Below are 19,490 nucleotides of genomic sequence, written 5' to 3'. Positions count from 1 at the left end.
TTAAAAAGTCATCTTCTTATGCATTTAAAAAAAAGACAGAAGTCTTGGGTTTCAGCTTTGGGTTTGCTGCATTACAAACGTTAAAGGCTTTGAAACTGTTTTGAAACTCTCATGGATTACCTGTGAGATTCAGTTTTTTAGCCTCCAAAGTGATTCACTGTTGCAAGCTGTCCTCTGAATTTCAATTTGCCATTTTAGCCTTCTCAAGGTAGAGTTTTCTAACACAACTCCCAGCGTTTTCCTACTGTTCGTAGATGAGATGGGAAGCATGAAGCCTCAACTCTTCACAGGGGCAAGTAATGAAAGATTGTGGCGCTTGTCACAGTAATAGTAGTCCCCATTAAAAAGTCAGCCTTTGCCAATAGTCTTCCCACAGGGGTATATGCAGTTGTTCCCTGGAAATAGCTGGATGGCATCTCACACACCACTGAATGAGGGCCGTTACCAAATGCTGATTTGTTAACGGTGGGTACTGTAAGCTCTAGAGCACGTTCCCTCAAGCACTCAGTTCAGAATATCTGCTGGACCTAGGAGTTCAGGGAGAACCAGCATTTTTTTGCGCAAAACCCGGCGGAGCGTCCACACCTCAAGCGCGTTTTTGTGCAAAAAAAATGACAGTAAATCGACAGGTCAGAAGGCTTTTGTCAGTAGAGTTATTGCTTTACCCATGAGGAATAAGTCCTTTTTGCACGACAGCTCTTGTGCAAAAAGGCAGGTGTGGAGGCACCGCAGAGGTTTCTTGCGCAAAAAGAGCCTATCAAAAAAGCACAGGTGCATTCTGTGAATGGCCATCAGAGCTTTCTTGCACAAGAGCGTCTGTGTAGTGTGGATGCTCTCTTGCACAAAAGCACATCGCTTTTGCAATGCGCTTCTGAGGTGTGGACGCACTTCTGTGCAAGAAGTTTTTGGGAAGATCTCTTCCGCAAAAAGCTTCTTGCGCAAAAACCCTGCAGTGTAGACAAAGCCGTATTGTTTATGGCTGCGAGTGCCAGCAAGATACGACTTCACTGGGAAGTGTTGAATTTCTAGTTATAAGGACAAGGGAGGATCGTGAGATACAGGCATCAGTCCAAGCAGAAATGGAAGCGCCAAGGAAATGTGGTTTGTCATGCTCGCCCTCTTGCCCTCTGCATCCACTCTGCCACTCAGCCTGCACTCCCCACAGCACCTCAGTCAGATTTCCCCAGGCCCCTTCAGAATTACCATGCTCAGCACAAATCTGTGTATCAGAGGACATTTCAGGTGAGGGACCAGATTCAGGGTGCCTGAATGAGCCCTCAGAGTAGTAGGGCCTGGCCCAAGAGAAGGCAGAACCAAACCAGCCAAGAGAGGCACTAGTTCAGTGCTTTTCCTGGGTAACTTCTGCTAGAGGAGCTACCATGAAGCTGCCCTCCCCGTGTGGAGCCTGCTGAGGTGAATCTGGCCTGAAAGCTGCAACCCAAATGGCCTTTTCTCTGGGCTCCAAAACTTGGACACACAGTTGTAGCCTGAAGTCACGCCGCACTGGGCTGTGCTCTTCTCAGGCCTCTGAGCCGAAGTATAGTCTGCCTGGGTCAGTCCCTGCGTGGGAGACGTCGCCTCTGGAGCTCGTGATGTTTGTGATTCAGAAAGTGTCACTTTTCCCTACGTGTCAGTGCCCTAGAATGGTGTGCGGGAGGCCTTGTGTTCCTGGATCACACCTCCCAGCCAAGACACAAAAGCAAGGGAGGGACAATGTGAGGTGCTTTTTTTTGCAAGAGTAACATAACTGATGCCCTGGCCAGTTTTTAATTCAGATGATTTCATGATGTTCTATCTCTCTGCCTTACTCTCTGGCCATTTCCATTGGATTTGGTATTCACTTCCCTTGCGGCGTGCTGTTGTGTGGGGCGAAAAGTAGCCGCTGCCTGACACTCCGGAGGCTGGCACACATCAGCAGGGACTGACGTGTCTTCTTTGCAGGCGTTTGGAGAGGGTGGAGTCGTGTAGGGGACACTCTCTTTGGCAGGCGCCAAGGAGAAGGGGTAAAAGATTGCCTGAGGTGCAACAGCTCCAGAGAACGTGACGGCTGAGGCCCGTGTGCGCAATAGAAAAGGCTAAGTCTGCCCAAGTGCAGATTTTTAAATAGGCCCACTCTTACTTTTGGAGATGAGCTGTTTGCTTTACTGCATTGTGCATTCCAGTTTTAGCTGTTTTGGGAAGCCTCCAGGGCATTCAAAGAGGGGCAGCTTGCAGGGCCCTCTCTCCTTCCCTCAGCTGCCAAGCAGGCTCCAGGGCCTTCTTGGTAGGCTTGCCAGATGCTTTCACCAAACGTGGTTGAGCAAAAGAACAAGGGGACAAGAGGTGTTGAGCACAAAAAAAAAAAAAAAGGCGCTGCACCTTTAAGAATCCCTGTGCTCCTTGCTTCCCCATGCCAAATGCTGCAGGGGAAGATTGTCCCCGTCGGCCTCCCATCCGAGAGAAACAGAAAATACCAGACTGTGTTATATGTCTGGTATTTTCTGGGTTTTTTTACCGGACGGGGCCAGAAAAAATGGACTGTCCGGGTGAAAACCGGACACCTGGCAACCCTACTTCTTGCTCCCACCACCTCGTACTCTTTGGGGCCACAGGATGAGGTAGCCAGATTGCAGGGCTCCCTACCAGAGTATTATTGATGGCAGATCACCACCTGTTGCAGCTCCCATCGTCTGCCAGCAACCCACTCTCTGCCCTGCTGAACATGGTGGATGACAGAGAGAACCTCTCCCGCAGTATATGTCTAAGCCAACTGTTTGTGTGACAGATTTGGCTATGTGGACAGCACAAGGGTATGATATGGTGCAAAGCTTTCCCCGGCACTCACTTTGTACCACCTGCCTAACTCTGGTGGCTAAACAATCTGCCAGCCTTAGTCACGTTGGTACCACCTCCCACTTTCATGTTTTGTATAGGACAGACTCGCGGTCAGTGAGATAGATTCTGATTTGGTTTACACCAGCTTAAATCCAAACATACTCCTCTGGCTGCAGGTGAGATGTTTTGGATTTGCAATAGTGCAAGGTCCTGCTTTTTCTCCCACTGAGGACAATTGCACAACTCCCATTGATGCCAATGCTACAAGATCAGGCTGTTAGCAAGCCTGGAATGAGGACCTACATCCCTTGGAATAAAAGTTATCCTCCATGATGGCCCAGATTCAGCAAGCACGTAGTCATGTACTCTTCTTCAAGCACATGCTGGGTCCGTCCATGTTCAGCAAAGCATTTAAGCACGTGCTTAGCTCCCAGTGAAGCCAGGGGGACTTCGGCGCATGCTCAAAGTTAAGCTTATGTTTATATGCTTACCTGTATTATTTTAATGTGTTTACGGATTAAAAGAAGTATAATACGCAAAACATCATCGGAGAATTCTGGAAAATCCAAAGCTCGCTCTACAAAAACAGCATTTCTGACCTGATCATTGCAAAACACAAGAGGTTGTAAGAATTGCTAGTTCAGCAGGGGTAGCTGAGGCCTTTTGTGAATCTCACTATGCCAGCGTTCGTTGTTGAATGGCACACCAGGATGCCGTTTGGAGACGCAGATGGTTGTTACCAAAGTTTATTGCTTTATAGAGCATGTTGGTTTAATGGGTGCAAAGGAAGAAATGACTCTTAAGTAGGAATTAATAAAAGAGGTGAATATATACGTGCTCCTCTGGAAAAAAAATTATTAGATGGCATAACAGTACTTCCTCGAGTGCTATCACAGTGAAAAGGACCTTTTTAAAGGGCAGATTTTAAACATCTCAAGGATAATGGCTTATTAGCTGCCTGAAAGCACCAGCTTTCAGAGGTGAGATTGAAAAGGTGATGAGAAGGGCAGCATGGTGGTTGGATATATGGTGGGATTTTCTCTTGAGATTGAAAAACTAGCTCTACTACACTTGATCAAGTCCTTTCTAACTCATGTCTTGGCTGAGTTATTCCAGAGGGCACAATAAATGCTACTGGTGAATCAGTTTTTGTTATTATGTGCCTTAGTTCAGGAAGAAGGGACATCTCCATTAAGTAAATGCCCGGGACTTAGAACACATGGGGCTGTTCTACACTACTTGGGAGATCCATTTAAGTTACTCAGCTTTAGCTATGTAAATAACATAGCTGAAGTTGATGTATTTAGATCTACTTACAGTGTGTCCACGGGAGATGCTCTCCTGTCAGCTCCCCTTGCGCTTCTCGTTGAGGTGGAGAATGAGAATCAACACTGAGAGCGATGGGTAGTTGATTTATTGTGTCTATACTAGACTCAATAAATCAACCCCCGCTGGATCAACTGCTACCCAACAATCCAGTCACTAGTGTAGACATACCCATGCAAAGAAATAATTGCTGAATGCAGCATATACTACAATTAACATGCAGTTCAGTGCTGCAAGAAGTAGAGCCAAATACTGGAATAAAAATAGATTCAAATGGCTGGATTAAGAAAAGGGCAGGATAAGCACAATAATAGGATAATTTGATTATCTTCTGTCATCAAATGACTAAGTGATAACCAAAATGATGCTATGACCGCTGATAACTAGTAATAGTATTTTTTGTGATATACATTAAAAAGAATGATACATCGTTTTTCATGGCACAGGCTAATGCATAAAGGGCTCAGGAATGCAAATAATTTCCTATGCTTGCGTCACAGATTTGGCAAGGAATGTTACGGATTCAAGCATTGGACACTTCATCGACGAAGGACGCTGGATTTGATGGACCAGGGGTTTGATGTGATGACAAATCCTTTGTCCAGCCTCATGATCCAGGCTGTGGGTCTGTCGTCCTCTCATACGAGTCCATTCCTTCTGGCAATAAGGGCTTGTCTATCAAATGTCTGACTTCCAGAGAGTTGTGTTAGCTCCCTACCTTATCTCTTGAACTTGAAGACTACTAAAAATCCCACATATTACTTTAACCTGTGCTGTAACTACAGCTAGCAAATGTTTTCTTGACAACATTTTTTTTAAAATGAAAGACAGCTTTTCAATTAAATGAAATTTTTTCCGGAAAATAAAAGTTATTGGAGAAATTTGTGAGGAAAATATTTTCAGGGAAAAATGTAGGTTTTGTTTTTTAAAAACAAAGTTTTTGCTGACAACTATTTATTTGTTTTATTTTACTGAAACCAGCCCATAGAACAACCACAACAAAACGTTTGTATTTCAATTTCCTTTGAAAAAACAGATTGTTCCTGCATAGAGGCTGGTTCTGCCAGGTAAGTGACCCCAATCCATTTGCAATATTGCACTGCTTGAAGTGCCTGAAGAAAGTAGGCTAGGTTATGATCAGCACTAAATGTATCACTTTCTTGTGAGTGTACTGAGTATTCAGGAAGCCCCACTGACTAATTCTAACACATAATAAAAGTCTAGAACGTGTTAGCCATGTTCAAGTGAACACTAAACAAAATACTAGTTGAGTATTAAACTGTTTTCTTTTCTTAGGGAATGCAGTCGGATTTTTGGTGAAGATGGTCTGACGTTGAAACTCTTTCTTAAAAGGACTGCTCCCTTTTCTATTCTGTGGACTTTGACTAATTACCTGTATTTACTGGCTTTAAAGAAGCTGACAGCCACAGACGTCTCTGCCCTGTTCTGTTGTAACAAAGCATTTGTCTTCTTGCTTTCTTGGATTGTGCTGAAAGACAGGTTCATGGGCGTAAGGGTAATGACTTATATGATTTTCAACCATCTTGACTTTCATAATCAATCTTAAATCCATGATTTAAAGATAGCCATTATGCTAAAAACAATGTATGTATATTTTGAAACATTTCTCATTAACTTTGTGGTACAAATCTAAATCTGAGGACCAGTTAGGGATTTCAGTCTTTTAAGGTAATAGTGTGAGTACAAAGTCCAGCTGAACCATGACACCGAATTTCAGGTGGCAAATTAGGTCCACTAAGAGGATCTTTCATTACCTTGGGTTTAAAGTTCTGAAATATTGTTTGTGATATGGAAAACACTTTTTCACAAGTTTATTTTGAACTTTGTGATAAACTTTTAGGACCTTATTAAAGCCATTTTATTTGTAGTTCTGGGATGATACTGAATTAATCATATTAAAGATTATTCTGTGCTTTTTCAATATACTATGTATTTCTAAAAAACAACAAGTAGTCCTGTAGCATCTTAGAGACTAACAAATATATATATATATATAGAGAGAGAGTATTGTGAGCTTTTGTGGGCAAAACCCACTTCCTCAGATGAGAGTGGAATAAAAAGGGGGAACCTCCTAGTTTATAACAGAAAAAGAAGGGAGGGGGGAGGGAAAAAAAGCTGTCAATTGTAGTGCCAGTGCTAATGAGTCTTCTTCGGACAAAAACTTAGCTCCTGACCCCCCCATCAAATAGGGATTATATGGGACATTTATGCAGGGATGAATTTCACACTGAGGGTATGTCTACACTACAGAGTTTTGTTGGGAAAATGGACGTTTTTCCGATAAAACCTGGGTTACATCCTCACTGCAATCGTGTTCTTCTGAAAGTAAATTGAAAGAACAGAGCAGTTTTTCCGGCATTGGTAATCCTCTTTCTACGAGGAAGAATCCTTTTTCCGAAAAACCTCTTTCGGAAAAAGGCGTGTGTGGACGGGGAAGAGGAAAGTTCTTTCGAAAGAAGAGGAAAAAGGAAAAATCACAGGTGTCCTGGTAGCCACTCCGTCCATAGTAATCACAGCCTACACGCGAGATAGCGTCCATTCAGTGTGGATGCTATCTTTTGAAAAAGCAGATCGCTTTTTCTATGCACTTTTGTATGTGGACGCTGTCTTTTTGGAAGATCTCTTCTAGAAAAGCTTCTTCCGAAATAAGCCTGCAATCTAGACATAGCCTGGGTGTAGAAGTCTGATAGAACAGTGTGGATAGGAGTAGAAGTCAGATTTATATGTTTTGTAGCCAGTGTCCTTTCCCCAACCCAACAAAGGCCTAACCCAAGCAGACATTGGAGAAAACTGAGCATATTTCTTTTATAAATTAATATATAATATGCAGGTCTGAGTATAAAGAACGGATCTGGAGCCACCTCTGAATTTTTGCTCAAAAATGTCCAGATTCCTATTGACTTCAATGGGTGTGACAATCCGATCTGGTACCAGTGCAGTCAGGCTGAGTTTAGCCACTAATGTCAAAGTCAGGGCCCAGGTCAGGCATTTAGAACTGGCATGGGCCACCAGAGCAGTTGGATTTGAGTTCCCTCCATTCCTGTGCATTCGCCGAGGGACTCCTGCCAGCCATTTTAGAAAACGATAGACACCACTGGTTTGAGACTGATGAAGTTGGGGAGGAAAATGATCCTGAAATGTAGGAGCAGGAGAACCCTAGATTGTGACATCTGACGTGGTGTTTGGAATTGGGGACAGGTATACCGAGAAAAAAAATCTGCTCTTAGGTTCTGGGGCCTGAGAGGAAAACTTCCTTTTCGGAGAGGGGGCTGGATGGCTTGCCAAACTGGTAACGAGGATACAGACTCCAGATCAGTCTGGCATTAAGCATGTGTGTGTGGCACATGAATAATGCCATCTCTCTTCAGCAAAGCACGTGCTTATGTGTTTTGCCACACTGAGGCCATAGGGATGTTTCAGGTCCAGGTGACCCATTCCAATTCAGACTAGCTCTGCAATGAATTAGACGTTTTGCTCTTTGGTGAGTGTTCCGTTGCACATGTGAACTGAGTTTGGCAGACTCTGCCAGGCTTCCGGCAGACTGGTCCCCATATGGCAGAACCCCGTTACCACTAATCAGTATCCTTTTGAGCACTCTCAGTTAAAAGGCCAAGGATTAAGTTTGCACTGAGAAGTACTTGATCACTAACTTCTAGAGCAAGGGTGGGGAACCTTTTTTGGATCAGGGGTCGCTGACCCCTAGGCAAGTAGATTTTGTGTACTCCTGCCCCATGGTGAGATAACGGAGGGCTGGAATGCCAGTGCAGGCTCACCAATGCTGAGGAAGGGGATGCCATGAACCTCAGGGGCTGGGTCCAGGCAAGCCACAGGTCTCCCCACCCCTGTTCTAGAGGTTACCCTTTAAAAATAGAGTCGGGACACATTAGGACCAGGATACTGTGGGGGAAACTTCTATCACTACTGTGTGTCAGTTTATCTATCTGTAAAATGGGGATAATAATTCTGACCTCTTTTGTGAAGACCTTTGAGATCTACTAATTAAAAGGGCTAAATAAGAGCTAAGTGGTATTATAAGTAATGTCTGTGCTGTCTCTTTCCATGGCCAGTTGTTGTTATACATCATGGTAGCACTGGTAATGTGCTAAGCATTGTCCTCTCTCCAGAAAGCTTAGCAATGACCTATGCAGGTGCTTGACTTGAAGTATGTGAGTAGTGCCATGAAGGGGAGTTTGGGAGTAATAAATCGGCGTGGGGTTAGGGCCAAAATATATACAATCCACACATGTATATTAGATACCCCATTTTAAAATATGAAATCAACAAACATCAACTATAACCATCTGCCTCGCAAGCTATTTGCAGTTTGTTGGCTAATTCCTTGTAGGCATCATGAAAGGAAGTGCGTCTTGAGGAAGGATTCGAAAAAGGAGAGGGTAGTTTCCTTGCAAATCAGAAAGAGGCTGTCTCAGCTCATACAATAGAGGTTCCTGTAGGAAGCACTAGAAGACTTAAGTTCAATTTCTGCTGCCAAACCCACCCCCACAGCCAAGGCTCTCAGCACTGCAGATAGACAAGGGATTCTTTCAACTACCTGTGAGCCGTGTGCAGGGGGCAGTATGGAAGCCATTGCAGCGAGAGAGGACTTTGTTCTGCAGCGCTGTTATAGTGGCACATTTCGAGAGTTCCAAAACAACAGATGGATTAATGGTGAGCATCCTTTCACACCTGCACTGACTGTGGGGGAAGTAGAACAGATGTGGAAGCAGGGCAGAGAGTGGGCAGGAGGTAGGGAGAGCCGTGGCTTCCACCCCTCGCCACCACCTGCGCTGGCATGGAGGGGTAAGTCGACTCCCCTTGCGTTTCTCGTTGAAGTGGAGAATGAGATTCAACACTGAGAGTGATTGGTAGTTGATTTATTACGTCTATACTAGACTCGATAAATTGACCCCCACTGGATCTATTGCTACTCAACAATCCAGTCAGTAGTGTAGACATACCCATGCAAAGAAATAATTGCTGAATGCAGCATATACTACAGTTAACATGCAGTTCAGTGTTGCAAGAAGTAGAGCCAAATACTGGAATAACTAAGTTGCAGCTTCATGACAGACATGTCCCTTTTAAATGATGAGCAATCCAAGTAAATTAAGTCACAGGCTCACTGGTCTGCTCTTGGACATTGATGCCTCATCCTGCCACTTACTGTGGCCTCGTGCTTACCACATGATCTAGCTTGTCAAAAGTAAGAAATGGGATACCTGTTTAGTAATCTCCATTTAAAAGGAACGCATTTCATGAGGAGCAAACACAACTGATGAGTTCTGCTTAAAAGAGGTCATGACTGTTGGTGAAAATGTATGAAAGTGGGTTTTTTGACTTTACTTTGTAGCATAAGCAGACTATTGGGTGAGGGAAAGTGTCATCTTTTGCTATAAGGACACGGTATTAATGTGGTAGATGTAATGCATATTAGGTATGAGAACATATGACTGAAAAAACGAGTGTCAAACAACTGTATGTAAAAGGAGGTGTTTTCACCATTCACATATCACACTATTGTCCCACAGCAGATGCACAAGAATGATTTTTAATGACGTTAGCAATCAGGCTGGCGCATGCCTGGGAAATGACAGAGGAGTGTGAGAAATTCCAGCCTTTTGTACTTGGGCGAGATCTGTGCTGCTTTCACCCCTGAGATGCACTGAAACCTGATGTAATTAGGTTACCTGCGAGATAAAGGAACAGAAAAATACTGGCTAAAAATACCAGGCTCTGAGCTCGATTTTACAGAGTACTCTGGTGCCTCAATCATGGCTCAATTTTCAAAAGGACTCAGCGCTCATTGGTCTAACGGGGTGCTGCTGAGAAACGAGCTCTCGCAAGAATCTGGCTCCGTAGTATAGTTACTCTGGGTGAGCTAACAACAGATCATAAAGAACATTCTTTCTTAGTACTGCACACAAAAGTCTCAATCCTTCAGAAACATACTCATATGCTTACCACATCGTGTGCAATCCCATTGGAGTCAAGGGAAATGCTCGCACTGCGTGAAGTGAAGCGTGCATGTAAATTTTGCCATGTGGGCCCTGATTCATTTAAGCTCATGCCTTGGGCCATTCTTATTCAGGAAGGTAGCTGAGTGCACACTTGGACTTAAGCACGTGCTTAAGTCCCCATTGACTTGAGAGTGCAAAGTTAAGCACACACTTAAGTGTTTTTGTCAACAAAAGCCATTAGGGCTACTCTTGAATTTTCAAATTTGGCTTTGTCTGGTTTGAAAGAGAGCCTGCTGCTGGATCACATTGCAGAGACACGGTGGATGAGGTAATTTTTTTTAGTTGAACCAACTTCTGTTTTTGAGAGACAAGCTTTTGAGGATACACCAGGCTCTTCTTCAGGTCCGGGAAAAGTACTCAGAGTGTCTCTGCTAAATACAAGGTGGAACAGATTGTTTATAGCAGGGGGTGGGGAACCTTTTTCAGTCAAGGGCCACTGACCCACAGAAATATTAGTCAGGGACCACACACAAGCAAACCCCTCCCCCCCAAAAACCCCCTCACTTTTCACTTGCTCTCAGTGCTCCCAAGCAGCAAAATCCAAAACACCCCTCACTCACACTTACCTTGGCTTGTGCCACACTCCAACCCCATGGGGAGGGAATGCCTAGACTCGGGGCTTACAGTCCACAGCATGGAGAAATGCTGCAGGCTGGGTCAAATTAACTCAGGGCCTAGCTCTAGTCCACGGGCCGTAGGTTCCCCACCCCTGGTTTAGAGCACAAGTTGTTAACACACATTTTCCAGCCTTTCCAGTCATGGCAGGGAGGAAAGAGGAGTTAGTGGGTTATAGATTTGTGTAATAAACCATAAATCTCTTCTCAATCCATGATTTTTAGTATCTAGCCAAGTTGCAAATTAAAGCTCCCAGGCCTGTGTTTTGAAGATGTCGTGCAGCTTTCCTGTGAGGCTAAGGCCTGAGAGATCAGATATAGAATGGTCGTTTTGTGAAAAGTGTTCACCCACGGGTGACAGGGATTTTTGCCTTTTTCCATTTTTCTGTCTGAGTGCATTTGATTGTGGTGATTAGTGGTGATTGGTTTTACCCACATGGTTGTTTTTTGGGGCATTGAGTGAGCTGGGTGAGGTACACCAGGTGCTATAAGCATGTGTAGGACTCATGGATTGAGAAAGGTATCTTGTGGGTGGTATAGTTACATGCCGGCCCTTGACCCTGCTCCCGGGAAACCGATCGTTGTCCTGTACTGTGGGCTCCGCAGTACCAAGCTTATAGTTTTTAAGCTTCATACTGCAGAGCCTGCAGCGTATGTAACCATGCAACCTCTAGGTTACATTTTTCACCTCTCTCTTTTTTTTTAACATCCCTAGTGGTTGATGGTGTAGCAATGGAGATGTGTCTGCAGACTTTGTATCTGTTGTTCTTTGGGAGTTTGAGGAGTTTGAGTTGAACCCAGTTGTAACCCTGACTTCCTGGAGAACACATCCTAAAAGAAATATTTCCTGAACCCCCTCATCTGTCCTTCAAACAACCCCTCCCCCCCACCTTTCCAAGCTCATCATCAGTAGCAACCTCCCCACAAACACGCACATCTCCTGTCAGTGCAGCACCAGACCCTGCCAGAACCGGTAGACACATATTATGATAATATAATGATCCAAAAATGCCTAGTAAATGAAGTATTTCATGGACCAGTTAGCAGGTCATGGAGTTTTCGGGATCTTAGTAAGCCCAGGGGTTCACCGTGACTTCCCTGTACTTTATGTCTAGATGAGAGGAGGCTGGACCCTTTTTTTTCTGTTGTACAATGGGGTCAGAGTGTGGAAGAGTTTGACAACCACTAGTATAATACATACCTCTTGCACTGCATGTTTCATCATCAATAGATCTCCTTTGTAGAGTGATTTGAAGTCAGTATTATCCCCATTGTGAAGGAGGTAAACTGAGGCATAGGAAGGGGATGTGACTCACCCAAAGCCTCCCAACTGGCCAATGGCAGAGGCTGGCATGGAACCCTGCTCTCTTTTTTTCATCTCTTGTACAAAACTGCTTTTTTCACCCATGTGCTGTTTTTCTGGTAAAGGTTAACAGTCTGTCTTACTCTGAGGATACATTTAGGGTTCCCAAACTGTGGGGCAAGACCTCAGGATCACGTCATAAGTGTTGTTGTCAGCAGGGGGGTCGTGGCGCAATGATGTTTGAGAATCTCTGCTTTACTGAACAATGATTACGGGGGGACAAAAGCTATGGAAGTTTAACTGGATTTGCAAACAAGATGATGCCATTCCACACTTGCAACACCTGTCCCCACCTAGCTGAAAACCTGATGTCAGGCCTTAGGTCAGGGGTGGGCAATAATTTTTGACCGGGAGCCACTTCACAAGTTTTTGAAGTGGCCCTGGGCCACCCAGAAGGGACAGGGCCAGGACACTTCCATGTTTTCCCACCCACAGACCCTAATTGGTTTGGTGGTGCGGGAGCACGCAAAGTCTTTTCTCCTCTCCCCCCCCATAGAAAGAACTGCCAGCTGTTCTGAACAGCTGGCAGTTCTGTCTAGGTACCTGTGCCCCTGGTGGTGGGAGGAGACTTTTCTACTCCCCCCTGCTATCCCCAGGTCAAACAGGGCATAGGGAAAGTGAGCATGTGAAGTCTTTCACTCCCTGCCCCCGCCCTGCAAGGGAGCACCGAGTTTAGAGTCAACCGCCAGCTGAGCAGCAGCCGGCAGTTGACTAAGTTCTGAGCCCCTTGCAGGACGGGAGTAGACTTTGCGTGTTCCCGCTGCCCCTAGGCCCTGATTGGCCTGCGGGGAGAGGGGCGGCAGGGTCTCCGCAGGCTGGATCAACTCGCTTGGTGGGCCAGATGTGGCGCCTGCAGAAGTCCTTTTCCCCACCCCTGCCTTAGGTTTTGCTTGGGAAGGAGTTTAAGCTAACCTGTAAAATGCACTTGTACACTGATATGAGCATCCACATGAGGTGCACATACTGGTGTAACTATAGCAGTGCAACCTTTAGAAGTTTCCAGCATAGGACAGGCCTTATGTGGCTTTGTCTGAGGGCAATAGTCCGGGATGCAGAGAGAGATAGAAGGCCCTCAATTATGCCTCAGCAGGAAGTATTTCATAACTCGTAGGCTTACCTTGTCTCTCTGGAAACTTCTGAATTCCTCATCGCATAGTTGGCTGTCCCACGTATCCATATTGTGGGGTTGACTACATTTGGGGCCGGTCCAAATTCTGCAAATGCTTTAAGCTTGTAAGGCAGCCTATTGACTTCAGATACACAAAGTTAATGTGTCTGCAGGTTCAGAGCCCTGGTTGTGTTTATAAACTCTATTCAGATGCTCATATTTGAAAAGAAAATCGTTTGGGGCCCTCTTGCCCCCCCTGGTAGGGTTGCCAGATGGTTGAAACAAAAATACCGAACATCCCCTTTTCCCTCCCCCCAAAAAAAAGCACTGGGAAAAAATTATGTTGAAGGGGAAAAAAAGTGGGGGAGACCAAAGTTGTTGACCAAAAAAAAAAAAAAAAAAAAGGACTCCAAGGACTTCTTAAGCCAAAAACAAAAATTAAAATTAAAGAGCATTAAAACAGCATGTCCCCTTTAAGAGTGAGTGCAGGGATAGGAACAGGGGAATGGTTGAGCACTAAGACCCAGGCGAAGCATTGCTTCCCCTAGGTCTTTTGGCCATCAGCCATTTTGTGCCGTCAGCCTTGGGGAACCAGGTAAGAATGGGGGCTGGGGTCAGGGGGCTGGAGGTGTTGGGGGTCAGAGGGGAACTCGGGGGGGAGGCTGGGCACTGAGTGTTTGTAGGGTTGCCAGATGCCTGGCATTTTCGCCTCCTGGCCGGGGAAAAATTCAGAAAATACCAGACATCTCAGGTGTCTGGTATTCTCTGAATTTTTTTTACCGGACAGGAGGTGAAAATACCGGGCTGTCTTGGTGAATACCGGACACCTGGCAACCCTAGCCCCTGGATCTGAGCTTGTTTTCAGGAAGGCTGGTGGTAGAGAGGTGACAAATTTTACTTATGACACTGACTAACGTTCTACCACATGCTCCATGGGCAAAGATGTTCCTTGGTGAGATGCTCCCTGGCTAAATTTTCTTCCGAGAAAGACCGTGCAAACTGGTTTTAGTCGTCGTCTGTTCAGTGGCCAAAGAAGATTTCCAGCTTGTTCCATTAATTGAAAAACTTGTTTAGAGAGTAGTCAGCTCCAACGGGCCGCTTGGCTTCACTTCGACCCCTGTTGCTACTTGCCAGAGCAGCGAGCCTGATGGATACACATGCTGGCCTGTCAAGCAAGCATAAGACAATTACTGCTCACTGTCCATACACTCCAATGCTTTCACGTATCCTTTGCAGGAGTAACTCTGAATATGACATTTAAATAGTGTTTACATGTGTTTTTTTCCATTGTCGGGTCTTAGTAATCCTGTGGCTGAGGGGGCAATGCTTGTTGTGTGCTCATTGTCTTCTAATGCTTTCTAGAATTCTGGCACGCTGTAAAACTGGCCCTCAAAAGACATGTAGGATTAGACAGTGAACCCCTTTCTCCTGCTCTGCTGACAAGCGGTTACTCCCCTGAATTGTTCTGTTGAAGTCAGGGGGAGTTATTAAATCGATTTTAGTTGTTTTGAAATCGTTTTCCTAGTGTAGACATGCCCAAAGTGGCCATCCCTGAAAATGACAGAAGGAGGAAGAAAACTGCAGAAAACACTAGTGTTTTCCATTGGTGAGGTGAGAGCTGTGTGGAGAAGCCGGGAAGCCATGTACCTCATGTGCCACCTTTTGTGAGGTATGCCGGCATCCGAGGAATGGCTTGGATGTGATTTTGAGGAAAGTGGAACATTCTGCCAAGCTCTGTTCTCCTTTACAAATCTGGGATAATGCTATTTGAAAGAGGTAGTAAAAATCCTCTCTACTTCCATGCTGTCCATAGTTTTCATGAGGCGTTTGATTATAACCCCCACTGTAAAAGATCTATTTTGTCACATTTATATTACCAGATTAAAGAAATCAGTTTCTACTGATTCCTCTTAACAAATAACTCTCCAGGAATCTTAACATGAAAAATAAACAACAATGTAAGTAGGCGATGATTACTTCAGGGCCTTTTGTTATATTTTTTTAGGGAGGAAGCTTGCAATATGACACATGACCAGTGACAGAATGAGACCTATTCATAATGCAACCCAAGTTTAAAAGGCCACAGATCAGTCTAGTTGCTTTTTTATTTTGTTAAACCCATGAATGTGAGCGGTAGCTTTGATTTCTGAGGAGGATTGGTTATAATTGTGAATTGCTATAAAGCTGTTTTATTAATCTTGTTAATTCATATCTTGGGGGAAGTTGAAATGAAAAACAGGAATATTACCTATCTAGGCATAGTAACTAAAAGACTGTTCAGCTAAACAGCAGTTAATGTGTCGAATGTCTGTGTCAGTGATTGCTGCTAAGCAAGGATTTCATTTAGCTTTTTAAAATGTTCCAAGTTCTGCATCCTGCTTATTGGTGGCACATTATATGCGTGTAGATCTAGCTATGAAATATTATTATTGATATTAGGAGTATGATATACTGTGTCATATGATGTTGTAAGACTAATCTTTGTCCCACATGAAGGTAAGAGATAGAGTTTTATCCATTCTAAGGCTAAATAGGGACCATTAGTCTGGTCTCTTATTTATCACAGGCCAGGAAATTTCACCCGAATACCCTATATTGAGCTCAATGCCTTCAAATCAAAGCATTTCAACCCTCAGGAGACTGGGGACTCATCTACACTAAAAAAATTAGATCAACCCAGCTATGTTGCTCAGGGATGTGAGAAATCTGCACCCTTGAACAATGTTATTACACCGACCTCAGTCTCCGTGTAGACAGTGGTAAGGGAGTATTCTTCCTAGATGGTACCTCTCAAAGAGGTGAAATTACTAAAGAAATGGGAGAGCCCCAGCATCTGCACCATTTCAGTGATTAAGTGCCTAAAATGTGTGCCTCAGAGAACAGGAAAGATCTAGGTGTCATCCAAGCCCGAGGCCCATGCTGTGTTTTTTAACTGATTAGGTGAGACATGTCCAGATGACCCTTGCCCCAGCGTGCAGAGGAAGGTGAGAAAACTCCAAGGTCCCTGGGGAACAATTCCTTCACAACTCCAAATGTGATCGTGCAAGACGTGGCAGCCAAACATCCACACTCCAATTGCGTTCTTTAGGGGGAAAAAAACGCCGAAAGAACAAAGAGGATTTTCCAACATTGGTAAAGCTCTTTCTACGAGGACGAAGCCTTTTTCTGAAAGAGCACTTTTGGAAAAAGACATGTGTGGATGGGGAAGAGGGAGCTCTTTCGAAAGAAGAGGAAAGAGGAAAAAGCACAGGTGCCCTGGTGGTCACTCCGTCCATTGTAATCACAGCTGACATGCGAGAGAGCGTCCATTCAGTGTGGACGCTATCTTTCGAAAAAGCAGATCGCTTTTTCAATGTGCTTTTGTAGTGTGGACACACTTTCTCGGAAGAAGTTTTTTCAAAAGATCTCATTTGGAAAAGCTTCTTCCGAAAGAAGCCTGCTGCCTAGACATAGCCCTGGAAAGAAGATTCTCTGTGCCACCACAGAGCACTGCTCTACTCCAACCAGTGCCCCATCTCCTGCTGTGGCTAATCTCTGATGCTTCTGAGGAAGGGGGGGGGGGGGACAAACAAAAGGAAAACCCAAGATACATCTCCAGTTGTGCATTGGGGAAAATTCCTTCCTGATCCTTTCAGGCAGCCACTTGAAGCCCTAAAGCATAAGACTGTATTAGTGTCAGTGTTTTAATGAAGAGCTAGAAGAGTTACGAGTATGTTGAGGTCAATGCATGAACGTCTGTTTCCCAGGCAGGAATGAGGTGAACAGTGGGATGGGATTACTGTGACTATCTAACCTGCCCTTCTCCCCGTACCCAGATACAGAGAGCTCATACAAGGTTGCATTTTTCTGGGGTTTCATTTTCCATAGCAATGGCTGTTTTACAGAAACGTTCCAAAAAGGAACCTAAACTAGTGGATCAAATGAAGTGTATTGTGTTGTACATTTGTACTGTTGGTAGCTGACACATTTGAAGAAGAGGCATAGATAAGAGATGTAGGGTAACATTTTCAAAAGCACCCAGTGAGGTTAGGGACCTAACCTCCCGTGATGTAAACAGGTTAGATGTCTTAACATATTTAAGCACTTTAAAAATGTTATTAGGCACCTACTTATGGCATTGGTACTTAATATCTTTAAAAGGCTGGCCCTCCAAATCCAATTTTCAAAAGTGACTTAGGCTCAAAACCTCAAAAACATTTAAATGCCTGATTTCCATTGAAATCTGCCATTGAAGGTGAGAAGAAGGATGATCCACCCGCCTGAGCCATAGGGAAACCCAGGTTCAATTCATTGCTCTGCCACTGACTTCCTCTGTAACCGTGGACAAGTCACATAGCCTCTCTTTGCCTTCATTCCCCTTTGTAAAATGCAGATAACATGCTTCCCTGCCGCACCGGGGTGTTGTGAGGAAGAAATACAAGCATGTGATGTGCTTTGTGATCTCCTAATGAAAAGTGCTATAGAAGAAACTAGAAGATTTACTCCGTGCTGTTAGGGTCCTGAACTCAAATAGTTTTGTTTTTCTTCATTTAAATCATTGCTCTGGGGAGGGGTGGGGAAGAAGGGTTCACTATTCAGGCTGCCAAGGAGTCAGAGGACTACCTCAGCGCTGTCTCACCACAGCAATTTGGGGCCAGTTTGCAACACCTCTGTCCATGGCTACTGCAACTGTAGCAGGCATAGCTGGGGAGGGGTGCATGTCCCTGGGCTGGGGGACAGACAGAGACAGACAGACACACAACGTCTCTGAAATATATTACAGAGAGCTGTCCCTTTCTCCACTCCTGCCCCCCTGCTGGCTCACTGGGGTTATAGCTGTCCTGGGTCCTTTGGTGCCTCCCTGTGGTCATTCTGCAGTATAACTGTCACTCCTACCAGACCCCTCCTTTCCATTTTATGAGAAACAATTGAATTCCAGGCATATCCCATTATCCTGGCATAGCCAAACCCTGACCTTGCTTTAAGTTATTATAAGAGGAAGCTGCATGCCAAACTTGATGGCCCTACCTCTTTACATGTAGGAGGAGTTCTTGAACAAACGGACTCACAGACAGACAGACACCCCTTTGTAAAATGTATAGCCAGAAGACAGGCATTGGTACTACAATAAGAGTAAGTGGAACTGTAGGAGAACTGAACAGTTCTACTTGGCACAAAGTGCCTCACTTTGAACAATCTGCCGTTTCAAGATTAATTGCCATTCACCACTGTTCTATATGCTCAGTGCCAAAACAGCGTGTTGTTTCTCATTCAAGTTGTGTACAATTTTGTGCCTCTCCTGCATATGATCAATTCTGCACACACCTTTTGTGACACAAAAATAGACTCCGTTTGGCCATATTTATCCTGGCTCTCTGCTGGGCTGTTGTGACAGTGTGCCTGGAGCACCTGGGGAAGTTAGCTTTTTACTCCCGTAAGCAGGGCTGGGGATGCTAATGTAACATTTCAATTGGAATAATAATTGATATTAAAATAAGAGGAGACTACCCAGTCTTGGCTTTTTGAGCTACGTTTTTGTTTAATTTCTAGAGGAAAACCATTGTTTGTTTTTAAAGTGGCAGATTTTTTGCTTGGTTTTGTGTGTGTGTGTTTTTCTTCATAAAGAAACTGACAATGAAAAGTTCAAAATGACTTACAGCTTGTCTGTGTTGGCCCTGAAATGAAGAAGAAAAGGGCACCCTGCTGCGTATGCTGTAGCGCAGTGCAACAGGTAGCTATGAAAAGAGTTGAAATAGGGCTCACTGCAAGCAGCCTGGCCTAACCCACAAAATCATAGCTGGGGACTGTGTCTACACTACTTACAATGGCACAGGTACCGCTGAGGTTGCACCGCTGGGAGGGCTTTTGTGTTTTTGCTTTGTGCTGGCAGGACAGAGCTCTCTAGTTGGCACCCCCAACAAGCGATGGAAGCTGTGTCAGCCGGTGAGTGTTTCCTGCCAATATAGCACTATTCAGACCGGTCCTTTTGTCAGTGAAACTTAAGTCAGTCGGGTGTGTGGGTGTGCTTTTCATACCCTGGACTGACAAAAGGTTTGCTGACAACAGCGCTAGTGCAGACATAGCCTTTGTTATTTACCTGCTGGACTGGTTTTAAATCTGCCACAAAGACATTGGTTCCTGAGGGCTTCTACCAAGCACTTGATTTTACAACAATGGAAGAGCAGGCGTATGGCCAGACTAGAGCCATGATCCTGGGACCTGGCCCACTTGGCAGCCCAAGAAAGAAT

General features: G+C 44.7%; 1 protein-coding gene across 3 annotated transcripts in view; it reads left to right on the top strand.

Moving 5' to 3' along the window:
• Positions 1-19,490, top strand: part of SLC35F4 (solute carrier family 35 member F4) — a 195,120-nt gene that overhangs the window by 166,150 nt on the left and 9,480 nt on the right. For 2 of the 3 annotated variants that reach the window (XM_075926294.1, XM_014579619.3), the window contains exon 4: positions 5,437-5,656. The exons of the other annotated variant lie outside the window; for it this stretch is intronic. In XM_075926294.1, coding sequence (XP_075782409.1) covers positions 5,437-5,656 — 220 coding nt within the window. The remainder of the gene's footprint in view (positions 1-5,436; positions 5,657-19,490) is intronic. 3 annotated transcript variants of the gene reach the window in all.

Source organism: Pelodiscus sinensis, chromosome 4, assembly GCF_049634645.1.
Source record: "Pelodiscus sinensis isolate JC-2024 chromosome 4, ASM4963464v1, whole genome shotgun sequence".
In the NCBI taxonomy this organism is placed as follows: Eukaryota; Metazoa; Chordata; order Testudines; family Trionychidae; genus Pelodiscus; species Pelodiscus sinensis.
Note: the sequence above shows the minus strand (reverse complement) of the source record. Positions and strands in the feature narration are given on the sequence as shown.